At 33.6% G+C, this 10,327-nt stretch overlaps 1 protein-coding gene across 1 annotated transcript; it reads left to right on the top strand.

Annotated features, from left to right (window-relative positions):
• The first annotated feature begins 4,162 nt into the window (after positions 1–4,162).
• On the top strand, positions 4,163–7,339 carry LOC132176213 (BTB/POZ domain-containing protein At3g05675-like). Its single transcript, XM_059588352.1, has 2 exons — positions 4,163–4,281; positions 5,761–7,339. The coding sequence occupies exon 2, from the start codon at positions 5,830–5,832 to the stop codon at positions 7,126–7,128; it is 1,299 nt and encodes a 432-aa protein (XP_059444335.1). The 5' UTR covers positions 4,163–4,281; positions 5,761–5,829; the 3' UTR covers positions 7,129–7,339.
• The last annotated feature ends 2,988 nt before the right edge of the window (positions 7,340–10,327 follow it).

Raw genomic sequence — 10,327 nt, 5'->3', positions numbered from 1 at the left:
TTTAAATACTTGTTAACTAGAATAGAAAAGAAAAAAAAAATGTCAACTAATAGAATAGTTACATACCATAGAGAATACCTAAACATATTGACTAATTAGAGAACGATCAATACCTAAGCAAGCAAAGTTTTTTTTCAAATTGAATTGAATTTTTTAATTTTTTTAATAATTCAGAGTCTTTGTCTAGTTTTATACGTCAAAGGAATCCACATGATAAAAAAGGGGAAAACTTTCAACCCTCTCTCTCTCTCTCTCTCTCTCTCTCGTGCATTCGATGACCTTGCCATTATCAATCAAGTGACATTTGGCGGAATTTTATGCTTTAGATAACAACAATTACTTATTTGAATTCTTATTTTACTTTTGAACCCAAAAAAAAAAAAAAAAAACCTGAATACGCTAACAGTCAACACTTTCGCAATAGCGCGCTCGACGGCCACTGGTTAGATTATGAAGCACATGCTCTAAGTTAATGCAAAGATTATGCTCTAATTAAAAACATCAAGCGAGAGAGGAGTTCCAAAGAATATGCCATTATGTAATGGATTATAATAAGCCAAGCCCTAGAGAATCATCGCCCTGGTCATTGTCGGTAGCTATCAGCTACAAAAGCTGTGGACCATTACTTTGGTGCGCGAGAATCGAGAGCCGGTCATTCCATGTATGGCCAAACACGTGGTAGTCTCATGACTTTGATTGACGGGTCGATCAGACGGCGGTTATTTTGAGGGCTTCTATGCCGGTGATAAAGGGGGCAGCGAGCCTCTCCGTGCTGTGGTTGGGCGAGGGGCTCGACTGCTGCGGGGACCACCGAGATGATGTGGTCCCCGGACGTCTCATTCCGCCACGTCATCATAATGGGTTTGGGTTGAATGATGACTGTGTCAGGCACGATGATGGAATCAGACGTAATCACTGACCCTTTTGTTCAGTGTGTCTATTTTTGTCCTTGTGTTGTTGTGTTGCTTTCTTTTTGTACGATTAACATTAATTTAATATAAAAATTATTATTTATTTTCAATAGTTGGAAATTCTAAGAAACTCCACTATGTGATTTATAAGATAGAATCTAAAGGATCAAAATCCATTTTGCGTTATCTTCATAATTAGATTGATATTATAAATTTCTTATAAATTGATGTGATGGTATTCGGGTATTATAATTTTTACTATAATTTTTTTTTCAAACTAGCGTATGGTTCATAATTTGTGAAATAAATAAGCAACCAATCTAGTTAATCATATACTCTTTAAGTATTTCACTAATTATAAATTGTCATGTCAATTTGTAATTGATTTTGTTGTAGTACTCCAAGTGTTTTTATGTCAATCAGTAAACGATTAAATTTGATTATGATTGATGTGATAGTCAACGTGAATTATTACGCCGATTTGTAAATTCACGTGACATTTAGGGTCTGTTTGAGGAGTCTAAAAGTGCGTTTAACATTCAAAAAGTTCGTTTGAAGAAATACACATTTGGTAAAAAAAATTGAAACCGTTTTTAAGGATCTAAAATGACCAAAACACACTTTTGACAGAAGCATAAAAATAATGCTTTTGCTAAAAAAATGTTTCTCAAATGCATTCTCAAACATACTCTTAACACGTTATCGGGAACAATTGCCAATTTTCAAATCTCCAAGTATTATAGACTAGAGAAATGGGCTTCACTAGAAAGAAAATCCAGGCCACAACGATTTGGTCCATAATCGGTAGCCATTTTGTAAGCCCTTTCCAGTATGGGGGAGGCATGGCCCATGAGGATGTTTTGCATCGAGTAGAATATATGTGGGTCAATAAAATTGGATTGGGCTAGAGCATCCCACGATTTATTGATTCACTTGCTTAGTAATTGGTGTCCGTTGTTCCAGCAGGTTTAAAGCCTGTTTAAAAATAGCGATTTTAAAATATAATTAAATATTTTATAAAATTACGATTGTATTTACTTCTAAAATCTTGCATGTAATTTTTTTTTTTTTTTTTTTCACGTTTTTAAACCTTCATTTTTTTTTTTTTTTTGCACTACCAATCAAAACAAATTTTCCAATTTTGTTTAAAAATGCGTGTTTGACACCAAAAGCATTCTTATGTTAAGAAGAGTATGGTTAATCCTTTTTTTTTATTATTTTAAATGAAGAGTAGCATTTTTTTTTCTTTCTCTTTTTTTGTTAGAAATTGGAATAAAATTCAAAATTAGTGTTTGTGGAAATAATATAAGCCACTTAGGTGAGGACATTTAATTGAAAAAAGGAAAAAAGAAAAAAAAAAGAAAAAAAGAAAAAAAGAGCTTTATATCTATATATATAATCCAAAACCATCTGCACTTTGATGACTTTCTAGTTCATATAATAACAAGGCTCATGGCAAAGTGTTAAACTACCAGTTTTTCTAAAAACCTAAGCTGATAGGAAGAAGTAATAAGCGTGGAATATTTAATTTAATGGGAAGTGATTTGAACGAGTCAAAATTTGATTCATATATCTTTGGCTTTGATACCATGTTAAATCATCATTTGTTCCAAAAGCTTAAGCTTATAGGAAGATGTAAATTTAATCACTTAATTAATACTTTAACACAAAGAAGATAGGGCTTCATCCCTCATGCCCACCTCTTAAGATGCCTCGGAAAGGGAAGCTAATGTTTCAGCAGTTTGCCAAGCAATGCCAATTCTTTTCACTAATTTTTCTTAAGATCTAAAGAGAGCCAAATGGGTTATGCAAGTTAATCAGATTGATACTAATTTGATCTATATATTAATTGTGTCTAACCGAGTCGGCCCTTTTTTACACGAACTCTATTACACTAAACCTTAACCTTTTAATTTTGTATCGTATTCGTGTTGATTTGTTGGTCGTATCAAATATTATTAGCTTTACTTAGATGGATAAAAAAGAAATATTGTAACCTTTATATATTTTTGTTATGGAGAAATGTTAGATATACTCCCGAGTACACACTCTTTGATGTGGTAGTAAAATTTATCAATAGACCCAAAATTTAATAGTAATTTATCCAAACTTTAGTAGAGATTTTTATTATCACGTCAAGAAGTATGCACTTGAAAGTGTAAGAGTGTGTATAATATTTCTCTTTAGTTCAAGTATAATGGAGGTTTAACGAAGGAACACCTTGTAATGGAATATAACTAAGACGATAGGGTCATAACAACTTCACATGCATTTCATTAGAATATATATATATATTTTATTGAATCTATGCAATGAACTAAATGATCGGAATTTCCTACAATCTCTCTTTCATATCGCAAGAAATTTTCTACGATTGTAAAGAGTTCTTGATAAGATTTTTTTGTTTGGAGACAGTTCAAACATTTTCTAATTCTATCATAAACCTCTCACAATTACCTACTCCGATGCAAAAATAATTGCAAAGAATCTCCTATCGGAGGAGATTAAATATTCGAATAATTGTCGTGATCCATGCTTAATATCATCCCACTCAAATTTATTTCCCCTGTTTGGCTAGAGAGCATTAAACAATTGCACGTGCATGAGCAACTTGTGCAAGTTGAGAGAAAAATAATTGAAAAAAATTGCTACTTTTTGGGACTATGAGCCCCTCACCCTTAAAGTTAGCAAAATCAAATGAAACTACCCATAAAGGATATCAAAGTTGCCTTACCCAATTCAACTTTCAATTCCTTTATTCACATTCTTTGCCCTTTGGGTAATCCCACTTAATTTACTCTATAAAAAGGGTTAAACAAAGGTGGTTTTGCTAACATGTCTCTAATCAAACACAACAACACTTGTCTCTTCCAATCATTTCTCACCCACTTTAGGGTTATGTCCCAAACAACATCTCATGTGTTCAAAATTGAATTAAAATTAAGGTTTGGCTTAATTTTATTAAAAATAAAAAATAAAAAATAAACGGTCAAAATTGTCTATAGAAAATATATGTAATTTTGACTTGGCTAAATTCTGAAAAATATATGTGAGGGTTACTTATATATTTTAGGCATATGTCAGTTTAATTTTTTGAAGCGGGTTACGAGAAAAGTTCTATCAGCCAATTCTGCCCTTAGAGTAATCTGCTATATGCCACTTGTCAGTGTGCAAAGTCTCATGTTTAACTTACCAGAAGGGCATAGGTGTCATTCGCCACTTTCGGCTTTTTTCATGTTGGTGACAACTGAAGCTGGACTCAAAAAGAGTCCTAAATATCTAATGGAGGGCTTCAAAATGTCTACTTAGGAAGTTCGGAAAGACAAGCTCACCTGCGGTTAGTTGATGCGTTTCTGTGCCCTTTTACAAGGTTAGTAGCTTTTTCGACGATTACCCATTTGGAAAATCTTCCTCTTTGTATCGATTTGTGCTCTCCAACGCATATTTTAGCTGCACTTTTGATTTCCTTTTTCTCTGCATTTTTTTTTTGGGGGGGATTTTGGCATAGATTTAAATGGGAAATTTGATTTTCATTTAGCAGCTTCTGAGGAAAAAATTTGGGTTTTGTTCTTCGCTTCTCGTTTAACCAGGAATCTATTTCAGGAAAAAAAAAATAAAAAAAAAAAATAAAAAATTAACGAATTAGATGCTTCCCAAATAAAACATTGATACGTGAATTAGCTGTATAAGAGCTGCAGTATGCAGGAATTGCAAATATGGGTTCAATCAGGCTAGGAGTCTTGTTAACGATATGGTTTGATATATAGGTTCTGTTTGGATAACATGAAAGTTGGAAACTTTAAACGTGATAATATTAGAAATTTGTCTGAGATTTGTCAGTAACAGGTTTGGGAATTGGGGTGGATTAGGAAAAGTGGCTGAGATAATCCTTGACTGTCATAGGAAAAAGTTGGGACTTTCACCAAACGTACCCATCCCATCCCTCTAACTTGAGGCTTGGGTTGTGTTAGTTAATGTTATGATCCTCTGTGTTTCACATGGTTTAAGTGCAATCTTAACTTTTTGGACACCCTCCGATTATATGTTCTAGTCATGGAAAAGGCGACCTATGGGATAGCTTGAGCTGCTGTGGACGTTGGATTTGGAAGTGTGGTGGTATGTTACGATCCTAAGTATCACAAATGGCTTAAGTACAATCTTAATCATGTGTTTATAAGTCCTTGGCCAACCTTCCCCTTGGAAATTGGTTTTCAATGGTAAGTTACAGCTGAGGTTTGTATTAGATTAAGTTAATCTATGATGAATGTTGATTGCCAAATTGTATTTCTTTTGTGGTATGATCATGTTATCGCATGTAAAAGAATTTACAAGGGTCATATACCCTGCCATTGTGGATGGGTAATGATTCTGCTATGAGGCATGTTAGTTTGTGAGGCATAACACCAGGGGAATGCTACGTGGGAGAACCAGTGATAGTTTTCTTTTCATTTCATCCCTTGTGGGAAAACAATGACTTCTCTATTGATGCTGAAACCAAGATAGATATAATTATCAGCCAGCTTAAGATAGCCCTGAGTTTTAAGTGTTTCTAGACATACTTGTTTCTGCAGGGATTTTCTTTTCTTATAGCAAGTCTAGTTATCTTGTTTGCTTTTCTGGGTATGTAGTGGCATATGATCCCAAATACAGCACGTTTCCCAAGTCACATTTTGTAGACATGCATGTTCTTATGCCATTGGAGACATACACAACGATGAGCATGTTTGTGCTAGTTTTGCAGTATTTAAATGTAACAGTTAGCCGCTGCGTTGTAATACTTTGTCGAACATAAATATATTTGTCATACATGTGGAATTTATGCGGATTGACTATTTTTTTTTTTCTACAGTTGAACTTAATGTGAGCGTGGCTCTTTTGATTGCATAAAGCATGAATTTGGTCGTAATCCTCTTCATACATGGACAAAACCATAGTCGCCGAGACTTGCAAACTTGGTGACCGGAGCACCAGTGACACCATCATACGCTTGAAAAATAGAGAAGGAAGACCTGAATGTTTCTACTCTCACTCTTCCATCCTCATAAATAGGAGCAAATGCTTTGCCAGTCAGCTATCCCATCCAGGCGCTAGTACTTGCATTGATATTCACTGCTCAGAGTTTGACTATGATGACCATGTTAATCTTTTGAGGCTGCTGTATCTCTCTGGAGACTCGATTCTGGAGTCCTTGGGCTCTGTTAAATCTGCTATTGGTATTTTGCAAACGGCTGTTGCCTTGGATTGTGAAGAAATCGCACAGAGCTGCATCCAATACTTGGAAGCCGTTCCTTGGGAGGACAAGGAAGAGGAACAAATTTTGAAAGCAGTGACTAAATTGGGTCCAATAGCCATGCCCATATTAGCCAGGATCCAGCCTGTAGAGTTAAGTGCCTCAAAAAATGTTTTTATTTCTGCAGTTCGCTTTGCCATGTCCATTGGTGGATCATATCCTCCATTTGGAGACGAGCTCAAGACTTCTGCTCAAGAACAAGTTGAATACATGCTGGGGGAAGATGAAGATACACCATTAGTAAAGGCAGATCATGAAGTAAAATCAGTCGTAAGAGTTGGTCTTCCCAAGCTTTGTTCTTCATTTGAAAATGAGTTATCCTCACTGCTTTTGGAGTCTGACCTTGCACATGAGACAGCAGAGGGTAAAATTCTGCAGGCTTTATCTGATATTGAATGGATGTGTAACATACTTCCCAAGATGGACTTAATGCAGGACTTTGTGTCAAAGTGGGCTGAAATCTCTGCTAGTGTTTTGGGGATCATGGAAGACAAGAAACTTGATTGTATTATGTGGGGTTTGAAAGTAAAGTTGATAGAAGTGACTGTAAAAGTCTTGGAAGCAGTTGGCTATGGCAATGTGATTGTTCCAGCACCATGCCGGGTGCTGCTGCTGAAGACATGGCTCCCTTACATAAGAAAGATGAAGCCTCTCTTGGATTCAAAGGGCAATGAGGAGACCGGTTTTCCTTACAAGATGAATGAAGACCTTTGTCAGAGCATCGAGGGTGCAATAGTCTCATTGATTCTGGCATTGCCATCAAATGATCAGGCTGATATTCTTGCAGACTGGATGAAAACTCAGCAACTCCTTCGGTTTCCCGACTTGACTGAGGCTTTTGAGGTCTGGTGTTACAGAACCAAGTCTGCAAAGAGAAGATTAGTGCAGGGCTTAGACAGTGTTAACAATGCCACTGTTAGCCTTTGAATTCTCTCTCAGTTTTTTTTTTGTGTCATTTGTTTATGAAATGGGATGGATGGTGATGATTCTGTTCTTGTATTTTGACAGAATTACTCTATTTGATTTTTTCTTTTGGGTTCATTTCCATGTAGTTTCCACACATTTAACAAAGCCCCAGTCAAATCCATAGCATGATTAATAGATCATCATTGTCCATGTTTATTCATGTATTTTGACAGATTTAAGCTCTATTTGATTTTTTTTTTTTTTTTTCTTTCAATTGGGTTGCATTTCCATGTAGTTTCTGAACATCTAACGAACTCCAAACATATTATTATATCCAGGGCATGCTTAAAAGGATCATCATTTTCCATTTAGGTGGGTTTTAGTAGATCATACTAAACCAAACAAAAAAAAAAAAAAAAAAAAATTGATCTGACTTTGTGTAATTCAAAATTACTATTTATTTCAAAAGTTTAAGCTATGAGGGGGCTCAAATGAGATCTAGCACGTAGAGTATTCAATTGAAATGTGAATGAATTATGTAGACAAAGTTTGAATTCAAAATTTTTGCTTTAATAACATGTTTAAATTACTATTGATCATTCAATGAATATTTTAATAGCTTGCAATATTGGCCTTCTAGGATACAAACATATTCTTTTTGAACAAAATTTCAATTGAAGGTTTCATCCTAGAGTACGTGGATAGGGATTTTTATTAATTTTGTTGTTTGAATTGTTAGCGATTCAGACAGAAAATATAAGAGAGCCACTATGGGCCCATATGTCTGAACAAGTCCCAAACAATCCGCTCACCCACCTAAAGAGGTAGATAAGTCCTATAATACTATACAATTTGTCGGACAAAAGAACAAAGTAAAAGCTCCAACTTTATTTGGGAATTCCATTTTGAGCTATTTATTTAAACATAAATGACTCAAAGTACATAAATTGATAAAGGTGTATAGCTCCAATAAAAAATACTGGATAAAATTGTAGTTCAATTGAATTGAAGCAAAAGATTAAAAATATATATAACCAAGAAGTGGGGACTTGTTTCACAGGTGGACAAAAGAATTAAAAATTAAAATATATTTTTAATGCTGGCATGGTAAGAATCATAAGGTAAAAAGTGACAAATATGTTAGAAAGCAGAATCCAACTGATGCTCTAAAAAGAATCATCTCTTCTACCACATCAAGACAATTGCTGTATAAGGAATTTGCCCCCAGAAGCTAAACTATATTATGAACCATATATAATTGGTTAATCTTTGACAAATTCTAAGCCATAAATTAGCTGTGATAACTTAGAAGTATTTGAATAGACAGTTGAAAATTAAAAGCAAAATATACCCTTTGTTTTAACCATAAGGTCTCGAATTCTAAAAACAATAAAATAATAAAGCAAGTTATCATTAAATAATGATAACCATATTAAATTACTAGTTATCCCATAAGCTTAAGCTACTAGAAATATATAAATTTAATCACTTAATCATTAGTTTAACACTCTTACTCACGTGTGGGCTCAAACTCCCTTTTAATAGGTGAAGTCCAACACATGAAATATTTAATTTAAATAGGGTGATTTGACGGAGTCAAGGTTCGATCTAAGACCTTTGACTCTAATATCATATTAAATTACCAGTTATCCCAAAAGCTTATGCACGAAATAAAGCTACTCTATGTAGTGCATATATACCCTTAACTTGCTATCCATAATTTGCAAAAGAAGGAAAAACATGGCTAAGAATTTGTTTGATTCTTCGCTATTTTCTTTCACTATTTTTTTTTTATCTTCACACTCCTTGTAAATGCGGGTAAGTAGTTTTACATTTTATTAGAGATTGGATCATATTGTTGCTAAGCATGTTAAATGATTAGCAATGTTTTGATTATGTTGTGGGAATCTAATGCTTATTTCTCTCACTTGAAATAAGAAAGTGACTCTTATTTCTTTCACTTGGTTTTTAAAAAATAATATCAACCAATGACTAAGAGGACACTAGGAGAGCAACTAACATTTCCCTAGATATTATGACTGTTACTTTGGAAGGATTGCAGTTCAAATTGCAGTTCAATTGAATTGAACCAAAAGATTAAAATATATATATAACCAAGAATTTTTTTTTTTTTTAATTAAAATATATTTTAATGCTGACGCGGCAATAATCATAAAGTAAAAAAGCCACAAATATGCTAGAAAGCAGAATCCAAATGATGCACTAAAGTCACATAAAAGATGATTCTATTAAAGAATCATCTCTTCAACCACATAAATTTCTTTATAAGCTAGGAATTTGCCCCCATAAGCTAAACTATATTATGAACCATATATATATATATATGGTTCTTTCACAAATTCTAAGCCATAGACTAGTTGTGATAACTTAGAAGTACTCGAAAAGACAGAAGAAAATTACAAGCAAAACTATACCCTTTATTTTAATCGTAAGGTCTCAAATTCTCAAAACAATAAAATGATAAAGCAAGTTAATTAATAATAACCATAGCTTATGCACGAAATAAAGCGACACTATATAGTGCACAAATACCCTAAATTTGCTATCCATAATTTGTAAAAGAAGGAAAAACAAAGGTTGCCAAATTTGTTTGTTTCTTTGCTATTTTCTTTATCTTCTTACTCCTTGTAAATGTGGGTAAGTAGTTTTACATTTAATTAAAGACTGGATCATATTGTTGCTAAGCATGTTAAATGATTAGCAATGTTTTGACTATTTTGTGGCAGGAATCTAATGCTTATAATTTTTTAAAAAAATTTACAATTATTTCAATGCATTAGTATTTTTTTTTTTCTCTAATGATTTCTTTGTATGACGGAGATAACAATTGTAAGAAAAAACTTTCTACTGGTTGCAAAAACTGTGACAAAAGATGCAAGAATGAAGCGCATGCACTACGTGGGAAATGCGAATTTTCTTATTTCATTTTTTCGGCATGTTTCTGCTACTTCTGTTGAACAACGACGACACTCGGGAAGTGCATATGACAAAAAATGGGATATATGATTATGCTATTACAAATAAGATGTTTAAGTGATTATGATTATGTATTTTTTAGTCTATGGCTTGCTAATATGTGCTTCTACTTCAATTAAGACTCTCCCCCTTAATGTATACGTTTTCAATGGATAAATATATTCCTGTTTATCTATCATAGTGTCTTGACTTTTTCTTTTCTTTTCTTTTCTTTTTTTTTTTT

This window comes from Corylus avellana, chromosome ca3 (genome assembly GCF_901000735.1).
Source record: "Corylus avellana chromosome ca3, CavTom2PMs-1.0".
In the NCBI taxonomy this organism is placed as follows: Eukaryota; Viridiplantae; Streptophyta; class Magnoliopsida; order Fagales; family Betulaceae; genus Corylus; species Corylus avellana.
Note: the sequence above shows the minus strand (reverse complement) of the source record. Positions and strands in the feature narration are given on the sequence as shown.

Bases quoted from the DNA above. Each gene is read 5' to 3' on its own strand.
- LOC132176213 (XM_059588352.1), top strand. From the start codon at position 5,830: ATGGACAAAACCATAGTCGCCGAGACTTGCAAACTTGGTGACCGGAGC.